We start from the raw sequence: 12,415 nt of genomic DNA, 5'->3' as shown, positions 1-12,415 counted from the left end.
CCTGACAAGTTCATTTCTGCCTGGGGGTGTTTATCCTTGCTGCTCCTTCTTCCTCAGTGTTCTTCACCCAGAACTTAGCACGGCTCACACCCCTTCCTATCCCCATTACTCTCTCCTTCCCCTACTTTCATTGACTTCATTGCACCTATCCTTGCCTCAAATTATATTATTTATGTGTTTACCTTCTTATCATCTCCTTCCTCAAACCAAAACGTGAGTTTCAAGAGTGCAGAAATTTCAACATATTCTCTACTCCATCCCCAGCACTTATAAAAGGGGCTGGCACTGAGTAGGAACCCAAGAAATGTTTGTTTAATGAATAAATAAACATATACTAACTAAATAGATGAGTTTTATGTACAAGAGTATTCATAAGAGGATTATTTATCACAGACACAGATTAGACACCACTTAAATGTTTTCTACTGGACCTGCTCAGTTTGTGAATATTTGGAATTTTTGATTCGCCATCTTGTGAAAAGCTAAAACATTGCTATAAATTTTTAAACACAGCATTTTATCTCTAAAATGCCCCTTCTTATATTCCTTAAGGATTAGGGCCCATCCATTGCCTCCCTCGTTCCTGTCTTTTCTGGCTACCTTAGCTGTCCAACTGCCCCCAACTGGACAGTTCAAACAAAACAAAACAAAACAAAAACTACTTCCCTTTTATATTTTCCCCTCCTACAGATCCTACTTTCTCCTACTGCCATAATTCAGCCAAAACGAAGGAGCAATGGCAAAGAAAGGGTAGAAATGCAGTTCGTGCAATCCATCTTGATCATCATCTGCCTATCACTATTGATATCTGTTGCCAGGGCTTACTGCCTCAAAGAACCATTTCTACCTTCCTAAATGTTTCCAGAACCTGGATCATCCCTTGAAACTTTATATGCTGATTAACATGTAAACATCATACCAGTTTAAACTTAGAGAATTTCCATCTCCACGTGACCTCAGCCATTACATCACTGCCAAATCTAGAATTATATCACCACAACCAATTCAATCCAATTTGGTGTACAAAAATATTTGTCATACGCCTACTATGCCGCATCACAGTATGACAGCAATTCTTCTCTCCCTTATCTCTCTCTCTCTCCCTCTCTCTCTCTCACACACACACCACTCCCCCATCTTATCTTTTGTTCTTCCTATCCCTATTTTTCCTTCGTATATTAAAAGAATTTCTCAAGCTTATGCTCACACTATCAGATAGGAAAACAGCCAAAACTGTTAACAAAGTTATTCTTCACCTGCTTTGCTCTTGAAATACCTAGTACATCAGAGCCCATCTCTGCAGGCTACATTATGATGCTGAGGCCTGCATAAGGACCTCACTGCAGAATCTATATGAAGGCTAGGCTTTTCAGGTGTTAGAGACAAATCCTTAAGTGGAGACCTTCAAGGAAGTAATAGAAAAGGAATATGGAATCCCAGAGGCTGGTGGAGAGTTTTGTATCTATAGTCCTGGGTGATCAGGAAAAAATGCATAGAAGTTCTACCTGTTAGCCAGTGATCATGAGGGCACCAGAAGATCTCACAAGGATAAACAGGAACACAGAAAGCAGAAGAGTGAGATGGCAAGAACTTCAGTAGCACAGTGGTACAGAAGGACTGGGCGTTCTTCGGCAGCAATGCAAAGCTCATATACAGAATCTGAGCACGGTCGTTTTAGCTTTGGGGCAGAAATCTTTGTTGGAGCTGCTTGAACTTAGAGGAATATGGTTGCCCTGGACTGTAACATCTGGCTCCACTGTTTTGGACTAAGATGATGCAGTGCTTTCCAAAGTGAGAGGGAGAAAACGGCCCGGCCTCGCCCAGCAGGGGGCAACAGTTCATCCAAGACAAACCTGGAGAGACAGGGTGGCAGAAGAGCTGCTCTCTCCTCCAGCATTTCTCAGCCAGATTGGCCTAAAATTCACTAAAGCACTGCCTCAGGTTAGATTCATATCTTCAAGACTCACACAGCTGACCTGAGAACACGGCAGATGTGCATTGTTCTGATACTTCAGAAATATGCATTTTGGGAGAATGTGGAAAGTTGTCTTTCTGACTTTCTTTTTTATTCAAGGACACTAACAGCTCCAAAATTGCTTAATGGCTATTTTCTTTATGTGAAGAATAAAGTAAACCATGACCAAATGCAAACAAAATGAACAAAAAGATGAAGTAGAAAGAGGAAGAAGAGACTGCATTAGATTGCTTTTACTTGGCCAAGGTAAGGATACAGAAAAGGGCATTAGGTCCCTTAGACCTGGAGGAGCAGAGACCTCTGGAAAGGTCAGAAGGTCAGATGGACTGGTGTCTTTGATCCCCAAATTATTTTTTAAAAAACTTAAAAAGGTTATTTCCAAGAAGCCAGAGAAGCTGCAAAGTAGAGGCAGGAAGAAAAGTAGATTGAGAGTTGATTTAAAACACTGGGACCCAGGAACAGCTCTTAGACACTATGTTTAAAACCAGCAAAGGAGATTAAAAACACCACCAGGAAATACTGAAGGACTGAAAGAAGTGCATAAGGCAGTAGTGCCAAAGAATAAATGGAAGCTACGCAAACAAATAAAAAACTCCAGGGATCAGGAACTAGTTAAGAAATCTCTGGGAGAGACAACAGGGAGCACCTAGAAGGGAATGCCTTAAATGTATGAAAAGTTGACATCTTACTTTATCTCATTCAACTGCTCCGCTGGGGTACTCCTACTGTGTACAGTTTATACATATCTAACCTTGCAAAAGTCCCTTTACATCTCCATTTCTTCATTTGTGAAATGAGAGAACTGATCTCTGAGGTCATTTTATGCTCTAAGACTCCATGCTCCTATAATTTCCCCAAATTCCCTCCAGCCACCATAATGCTCAGTTTAATGCTTGAACCAAGTATAAACGATAAACTACATTGGTGGGAACTTCCAAGAAACCACAGAGAACAGACAAGAGCCTAGGATTCTGGGGCATGATCTTGGAAAAAGTACCCTATACTACCACTGGCCAGTGAGAATAAAGAAGTAATTCGAGATCCATGCTGTCAGGGAGGGGGGCCGGGTGGAACCAAGCTTGGTATCTAAAATTCATCATTTGATAATATAAAAATCATTTTTGGAGTTTGCTAAACAGCTCTTCTTTGTAGGCATTGCAAAAGCTATCCAGCAAAAGAGAATGAAAAGTCATAGACAAATACCAAGGAAATGAGTCAGAAATTGTGTAACTGTACTACATAATAGAGCCTTACAAAAGGAACTGGGGAAGTTCATATAGGATGTAATAGTAAATACATACTGAAAACACCATCTGAACAAGAATCAATCAGTAATTTGACAAACATGAAATATCAAATGTCTACCCGCAGTCAAGCACTGGGAGGAATTATAAGTGAAACACACATAAGCCCAAAGTGAATACACACACTTACAAGATAGCCCAAGAAAACATAAAGTTAAGGCCAAAGTCTGCTATTTACTTCCATATAAAATATGGCACTGGGAAGCAATGGAAATAATAAAATACACATTCACTAAATATTATTTGGTTTGACTGTCAGATTGAATCTCATAAAACAAATTATGACTGAATCTTAATCCATTCAAATAATCTTACCAAATTTTGGTCAATTTGTTTCTTTTTTTTTTTTCAGTCTATTAGTTTCTTAAGTATTATTCAATTCTGAGCTGCCATCTAAACACCAGAAGTCTCAACATTAGCCCTAAGTAAATAAACAAATTTGTTCTACAAAGATTACCTGTTTTTCCCCAGCAGAAGGACACGGAGGGATCTCAGAGTAGAAAGCCCACTGATTTCTTCAATTTGGTTATCATATAAATCCAAGAATATTAGCCTCTGTAGATTAGAAATATTTTGGATCCGAGTTATAAAATTGTGTTGGAAGTTCAACAAACGAAGGTGTTCTTCTCCATCAATGATAGGACATACAGTCAGCTTTTGCCTAGAAAACATTTTAAAAAGTTAATAAAGTTTTGATGTGACAACCTGCCTCCTCTTTTTATTATTACAAATATTAATAGTACCTTTGTGCTCCCATGCTATGAGGAGAAAAAAAATAAACAGAACCACTTCTTGCCTCCAGGAACTGAGCCTCCTAGATCTAGTTGTAAATCATTTCTATAAAAGACAATATACTTTGGCAAAGGCAATTATTAAAATTAAATCTAAGCTCTCATTGTATTAAAAAAATCTCCAATATCAATTATTTCACATAAAATTGAATTATCATCAGAAAACACTCAATGTAATTGCCTTCTCAAAATTGAAATGATTCAAAGAGCCATGTCACTTAACACAAGAGATGCCCTTGCCATCAATCCACTGATACAGATTGTCCAGGCAACTAAGTCTTCAGGGAAAAAAACAACAATTTATACACAGGTCTTTCATAGATAACATCTTAGGAAAAGTAAGAAATTCAGCCATCTACAATTCACTTTGATGGAAACAGTTTCATCCTGAAATCCATTAATGGAAATGTGGTCCTTATAACACATTTCCTCAGAAGCTTAGATTTTAAGAATGTTTACATGTTCAACATTAACTTTAGACTTTGAAGAACATTTAGAATGCTATAGGATAGGATGAAACCTTACTAATACATGCTTTCAGCTGTATTTGAAACAGTAAAGCCTCCATTATGCAAAAAGTTATTATGTCTTACATGGGAAGTAAATACATACAGGGCCCTTTAAGAATTCCACTACTATAATAAATGGCCAGAGAGGAGTGATTCTACTCTGAGGTTTTCAACAGTGTTCAAAGAAAATGTCGCTGTATTGATCAGTGTGTGAACAACTCTAATGGAGAGACTTATTAGAACTATTTCCTTTCCGTAAAAATTAAGCAAATGTAACCTTTAAAGAAAATAAATCAGAATGCTACAAGCATGAGTGAAATTTGTATGTGATCAGAATCGTCCTCATTTATAGAGAAAAGATGATCAGCACAAAGAAATGACTGAAGGTGAACGGTTGACAAAGATATGATGTTTAAAAATACAGACCCTGAAAACATTGGCTTAAAAAAGAAGAGTAAAATATAATAGACAGTAGTTGAATTCTTTTAATGTGTGCTTAGTATTTGGAATTCATTTCATGCGTTCAATATTACCACATTTGCTCCTTGTCTTATAAATTATAAATTAATAAATGACAAGTATTCTAGTTTAAAATTGATGTCTTTATCTGCTTAGCAAAAAACTTTGTCTCATTTTTCCTGCTTCAGTCTTCCTCTGTTTCTCAGTTAAACTTACCAATACCCCCAGCTTCTAGTTCATCCAATCTTTGAGTCAGTCATCACTGAGAAAGGAAAATAAATAATCTCGGACCTCCCTCTTACATAAGTCACTATAGCTTGAAATAAAGTCACTTTCTCAGATTCCAAATCCAATGACTAAGTCCCAACTGCAAGGCTCACTTGTCCATCCTCTAGCCCCCTAAGTCCCTGCCACGCAGCAAAACAAGCAAACACACACACATAATAAACCAGGGCTCTCTGGGAGGGGGTCGGGGGGGGTGGTTGTTCAGCCAACAAAATCCCTGAGTTGCTACACCTCCTGCCCTAATACCTGATGTATATTGGACAATACTTTTGCCTCTGTATTTCCTACTTGATGCTGGAACAATACTGCAAAGCTGTCATGAGATGTAGTGCCCTCAAGTGGTGATCTCAGAGTCATGGGATCAAGCCCCATGTCAGGCTCCCCACTCAGAGGGAAGTCTGCTTCTCCCTCTGCCCCTCCCCCTACTCCATTTCTCTCTCGCTCGCTCACTCTCTCTCTCTCAAATAAATAAAATCTTTAAAAAAAAACAATTTGTTCTTGGAAACACACTGCTAAGCTAAAGGCATGCATAGCAGCAATGGTTTGTCTAGACTGGTTATAGCACTAAGGTAGGATAGGGGTGCTTCATCCACCATTCTATTGCCAAGGGCTTCCTAAATTTTTTTATTTTTTATTTTTTATTTAAATTCAATTTAGGTAACATATACTATATTATTAGTCTCAGGAGCAGAATTTAGTGATTCATCAGTCTTATATAATACCCAGTGCTCATTATATCAAGTGCCCTCCTTAATGCCCATCACCCAGTTACCCCATCCACCACGCACCTCCCCTCCGGCAATCCTCAGTTTATTTCCTTTTTTTTCAAGATTTTATTTATTTATTTGAGAGAGAGAGAGCACATGAAAGGGGGAGGGTCAGAGGGAGAAGCAGACTCCCTGCTGAGCAGGGAGCCCGACGCGGGACTCGATCCTGGGACTCCAGGATCATGACCTGAGCCGAAGGCAGTCGCTCAACCAACTGAGCCACCCAGGCGCCCCTCAGTTTATTTCCTATAGTTAAGTCTCTCATGGTTTGTCTCCCTCTCTGTTTTCATCTTACTTTCTTTTTCCTTCCCTTCCCTATATTCATCTGTTTTATTTCTTAAATTCCACATATGAGTGAAACCATATGGTATTTGTCTATTTGTCTTTCTCTGACTGATTTATTTAGCTCAGCATAACACCCTCTAGTTCCATCCACGTCGTTGCAAATGGCAAGATTTCATTCTTTTTGATGGCTGAGTAATATCCCATTATACACACACACACACACACACACACACACACACATATATATATAAAATATTCCATTTTATTATATATATGTTATATATGTATAATATACCACATCTTTATCCATCTTTATACATTCATCTGTTGACGGATACCTGGGCCCTTTCCATATTTTGGCTATTGTGGACACTGCTGCTGTAAACATTGGGATGCAGGTGCCCCTTTGAATCACTATGTTTGTATCCTTTGGATAAATACCTAGTAGTGCAATTGTTGGGTCATAAGGTAGTTCTATTTTTAACTTTTTGAGGAACCTCCATACTGTTTTCCAGAGTGGCTGCACCAGTTTGCATTCCCACCAACAGTGTAAGAGGGTTCAAGGGCTTCCTAGGTTTAAAGCTAGGGATCAAATCCTAAATATATTCACTCGTTCAAAAAGTTTTTAGTCTATTTTGTCCCAGGCTCTGTTCTAGGTGCTGGGGATACAGAACTGAACGAAACTCCCAGTGTTTGTGGAGCTTATATTCCAGTAGGAGGAGACAAAGAATAAACTTGATAAGTAAAATACCTCATATGTTAGAGGGTGACAAATGCTATGAAGAAAAATAAAGCAAAGAAGGGGGTTGAGGAGCGTCAGGGTAGAAGGGGTAGTAGCTTTGGAGATGGTGGCTGGGGAAGGTTATCCCCAACATGACGACATTTGAGTAAAGACCTGAAGGAGGTTAGGGAATAAGCCTACAGATATGTGGGGGAACAGCATTCTACGTAGGGGAACATCAAGTGCAAAAGTCCTGAGGTATAAGCATGCTTGGTGTATTCATGCAGCACCAAGGAGGGCAGGTGTAACTTTAGCAGAGTGAGTGAAGGAAAAATCAGGAGGTCAGGCCAGTGAGGTAACAAGAACTCAACTGGATAGGGCCCAGAAAGGCCCATATGAGGACTACACTGTAATTTTTTCTATCCTAAAATCCATTTTTATCAATGTTGTAGTCTAGAATTGCTATACTATTCTTTCAGGGTATAGGTAAGCTCTGTTACATTACATAGCTCTAAAATCCCTCCCCATACCTCTGGAAGGATAAATAAAAAATTGGTAACAATGATTATACCTATGTGGGAGAACTGGGGAGCTGGAGAACAAGAGAAGAGAGAAAGACTTTTCTATCTTCCAATCCTGTACCATGTTTATATATTATCTAGTCAAAAAAAGAACAAAAAAAAGAAATTGTCCTCACCTTTCTAGGGTTAACCTGTCTGAGTAAAGAATTTTCTCTTCAGAAGAACGCTGCAGAATGGGAAATGATGGCATTGATGAGCTCGCCAGATGAATATGATCACCTATTGAAAATGATATACAAATTACTTGTTAAGAAAAGCCTTTAAAATCTTGAAACTAAAGTCACCTTATATTTGGAGAACTTTGGCACCTGCAAATATCTTTTCTGGAAAGTACAGTTTCCATAGCTCTCTACACTTAAAATTAATTACTACATTTGAGTTTGTTTCTTTCCTCCTCAACCCTAAACTACATGTTCTGTATATACCAAATAATTTTTCCCTTGCCCTATAGATTGGTTGAAAGTACAGAACTACTCTAGTGCTATCTTTACCCCTTTATAAGGCTGACTCCTAGTACTAAATTTTAACTCTTAAAACTGAGATGATAGTCCCTCATTACCAGATACATTTGGGCCAGCACTATGACAGCCCTGCCGGATTCTGGACTTTGAAGGTGTCTGAATGGAAGAATCTCCAAATGCTGATAAGGAGCTCATGGTAGTTTTCATTTCCAGCCCACATAGTTCTGTCACGTTTGTTGTGGATGAGATGAATGATGATTTATTACAAGGTGAAGGGCTTATTACTCTTCCATCTCCTTCAAAATATCAAAAAGTTTATCACAAAGCTACAATACATGACTTTGCTACTGGAAATACAGAGAAAGTAGTTTTGGATAGCAGATGTATCACTTTTTCTTTGTATATTCAACTACTATTAGTAGAAAATATTGCAGAGACCAATGGATGTGGATAAATACTGTATATTTGTAGTTAGGGTCCACAGGGTATATGATACTCCTATGAAGTTTATAGGCTGTTGGTCCTATAAACCTGACTGCAATTAAGTAGCTTTCCATCTAACTGGCAAACACATATGAAATTAATAGACTATATAGAACAACGTACACAAAATGCAGAATAAAAAATAGTATCTGTTATATATTCACACATAAATGTGACAGTTATTTTCCACTTAAGATGGGTTTGGGGGGAGGTGGATATTAAGGTATATTGTAAAGACCCAGAAGAATGTAGAATGGTCAAGAAGAGCTGCTGGGAAGTTCCAGAAATGAGGTAAGATTTGAGTAATGGGTCAAAGGGGCCAGTTTGAACATCAGAGGAGTATAAGAATCTTCTATGAAGAGAAAATTTCCTGAAAGAAGCAACTGATGTTGAAGGGAGCGATAAGCAGTAAAATAGAAACCACGGTTACCACAGAATTCTTCTGCTTAAATGGACCAATAAGGTGAAAAGAAAAAAACAAATCTAGGACGCTAACATACTCTTTGGGAGACCATCAGACAATATGATGACAACGTAAAATCAAGTTCTGTATAGATACTATCAAAAAGCTGTCAAGCAACGATATTTGCTAGCATCTATGGGTCTACAGAGCACAAACCAAAGTATCACACACCTAACTTCTTGTACAAAATAATCAGTGCTCATACTCCACTTTTCTAAATATCTTGAAACATCAAGATAACTAATAATGATGTTCTAGAGTAACTCAGAATTGACATCACGTTCACCAACGAACTGCTCTTGTAACAGGATTCAGCTCCTAACAGGATACCAAAGCAACCATGATTCAATAAACTGATTTGGAAATCAAAATTCAGATAGTTGAAAAAAAAGAGAAACAAACAAAAATTAGTCTAAGGACTAACTGATTAAGGTGTAGCTGGTCACCTAAAGATGATAAAGGTAAAACACCAAACAACAGACAACCTTGATTTCTCTTACTAGCATCAGAGTTAGGTTTTTAAATTATTTTGTTAAGGCTTCAAGCCAATCCTCAATTTAAGAAGCAGATTAAAACTTTAAAAGACTTGGGGTATACAGGAAATAATCAAAGAGTAGTTTCATTTATGCTTAAAGGAGTTTTATCCTCACACTTTTCAGTTCCTATTATACACAGAAGTCATAATCCCTATCCCCATAATGAGCTTACTATCACAATCAGTGTGATATATATCTTACGAGAAATAGCAAGAAATGAGAGCGATTAGGGAGAAACACCTTAAAACCCACAAAAAAGATCCTTTAAATGACTGGAAACCAGAGTGATCTATGATTGACACATCCACACACTTATATGGATATATAAATACCCACATATATGCACATATATTTGTATATCAAACATCCATACATATTTGTGGGATGTTTCACCCTACATATAAACCACATTACTATGTGGCAAAATTTTAATTGAAACATCTCCTGTTATTTCATATGTCACTATTTAATTTACCAGAAATGAAGCCCCTGTTTTCCCAATTAAATTTATAAGCTCTTTGGGAGATAGACCTCATTTTGTACTCCTTATATTCTTGCCCGAATCCAAATTCTGTAAGCAATCAATAAATTATTTAATTGATTTTCCAATTTACTAAAAGTTAATTGGAAATTATTTTGTACATACTATTTCTGTTAAAAAAAAATCAAAGTCTTACTCCTAATACAGTGTCTAACACATAGTATACACTCAATAAATATGTACTGAACTGAACCAAAAAGAGCAAAACAGATGCTCCCTGTAGTGTGGAACTGCAGTTAGGTTGATGCCATGTCTAGCAGTTGGCCAAGACAAGACTGTAGGATATAAGAAAGAGAAAAGTCATGTCAAATTAGATGGGCCCAAGAGGAAACAAAACAAAAAAAGAAAAACTAATCAAATATTCAAGATGACCATATGTTCATGCAGTAATGAGATGAACAATCTGGACATGCCTATACAGATCAACCCCCTTATACAAACTCCTAGGAGGTGGGGATGGCACATTATATAAGGATTCTGTAGTGTTTAACATTAGCCCATTACAGATGGCTAGCAGTTGTTAACAACCAACTAACAACTCAAATGTGCTAAAGGAAATTCCTCCTTGAACTGAAAAATACATTTCAGAAATATAACCAGATCATATAAGACCATGTTTTTCAAAGAGTGGTCCACAAACCACATCCATCAGAATCACTCGAGACATTAAAATGCACATTTCCAAATCCCACTCAAAAACTACAAAATCAGAATGGGGAAGAGGAAGAAAGGAAGGGCAATACTAAGAACCTGCCTTTCTAATAAAATCTCAGGTGATGCACACCAAAGTGTAAAGCCTTTGATATAAAATATCTATAATTATATGCACTAGTAAGGGAAAGATTTCTTTTCTACTCCTGATTTTTCACTCTTTCCACTGTTTCCTTATTTCCTAGACTTCTGTGTTCCCATACTCTTACCCTCATTAACTAGCCATTTTTCCTAGTTCTAAGACAGTATTTGAAAGATTCTTTTCCATTCTGTTGTGCATAGCCCACCCTCAAACTACAGTACAACTGCTTTTTCTGTATTGAAATAATCTACTACACTGTATATATAAAATCGGTTCTGATCCAAATAAATACCAAACCAATTTGATTAATGAGCCATTGGTTAATGAACCATTTCACTTTTAATTCAGGTCAATTTGCATTTAGGAGTCCAGATTATTAAACAAATATTACTCAAATAAGATAAGCCATATCTGACCTCTACTTGCTGAACAATACCTTGCCTACTTGAGTAGTTTCTTTCAAGATCATGTTGCAAGAGTCGACCAGAGAATGATGGTGTTTCTTTATTTAGCTTGAATTCAACCTAAAAAACATTATTTGGGGAAAAATTTTAAGTAAGTAATGAAGATAATTATAAAATTATGTACAATACTGACACAAGCCACAACAGAAATGAACCTTGAAAACATGATGAGTGAAAGAAGCAAGACACAAAATGGCACATAGCATAGGATTCCATCTATGAAAAACTGATAATAAAAAAATATAAAGAGACAGAAAACAGATTTGTGGTTTTCAAAGGCGGTGGGAAGAGGAAATGGGGAGTGATTGTTTAATGGGTACAGGGACTCTCTTTTGAGTGACAAAAAGTTCTGGAACTACATAGTGATGATGACTGCACAACCTTGTGAATGTATTTAATACCCCTAATTTGTACAACTTAAAATGGCTAAAATGGCAAATTTTATGTTATGAGTTTTTTAACACACACACATACACACGTACATACACACACAATCAGAGTCAATTTCATGAGGTCAGATGAAACTATGCTCCAAACCACTCGCAATTCCTCCATATCCTCACCACAAACACAATGATTAAAAGAACCATTTTCTAGAAAACAAAAGCAAAAACCATATGACAAAAAGTAAATTCTGTTGAAGAAAAAATCACGATGTTCTTATCATTAGAATTCCTTTTAAGAATCCAAGTATAATAAAATTGTATATCTAAACCTTCTAAGAAGGGTTTTGTCTAAATTTATTTTAAATTATTTGATAGGAGGACTGAGAAAAACAAAACCAAAACAACCACTCATGATTAGCCACCAAAAAACCCTAAGTACATATCTTAAAATAGTTATGATGCTTCTGATTCATCCATACTATAAACATTATAACAGCATTTGCATTATAACTTTATGAATTATATGAGCTAAAGGTATTTTCTCAGAACATATGTCCACTCTAGAGAAAGTAAATGGGTTTGAAAACAATCTGGACAAGGCACATAGTTCC

At 37.0% G+C, this 12,415-nt stretch overlaps 1 protein-coding gene across 4 annotated transcripts in view; it reads right to left on the bottom strand.

The window, feature by feature from the left end:
* LRRC49 (leucine rich repeat containing 49) overlaps nt 1-12,415 on the bottom strand; it is a 168,602-nt gene that overhangs the window by 154,190 nt on the left and 1,997 nt on the right. For 3 of the 4 annotated variants that reach the window (XM_025884467.2, XM_073877295.1, XM_073877296.1), the window contains 4 exons: nt 11,391-11,478; nt 8,237-8,434; nt 7,794-7,896; nt 3,737-3,940 (listed from right to left, as the gene is read on the bottom strand). In XM_025884467.2, the coding sequence (XP_025740252.1) occupies nt 3,737-3,940; nt 7,794-7,896; nt 8,237-8,434; nt 11,391-11,478 (593 nt within the window). The remainder of the gene's footprint in view (nt 1-3,736; nt 3,941-7,793; nt 7,897-8,236; nt 8,435-11,390; nt 11,479-12,415) is intronic. The other variant, XM_025884471.2, reaches the window with a different exon arrangement.

The sequence above is a fragment of the Callorhinus ursinus genome, unplaced genomic scaffold (genome assembly GCF_003265705.2).
Source record: "Callorhinus ursinus isolate GAN/ISIS: 27379988/994484 unplaced genomic scaffold, GSC_fseal_2.0 scaffold25, whole genome shotgun sequence".
Classification (NCBI taxonomy): domain Eukaryota; kingdom Metazoa; phylum Chordata; class Mammalia; order Carnivora; family Otariidae; genus Callorhinus; species Callorhinus ursinus.
This window is presented reverse-complemented; position numbering and strand designations above follow the sequence as displayed.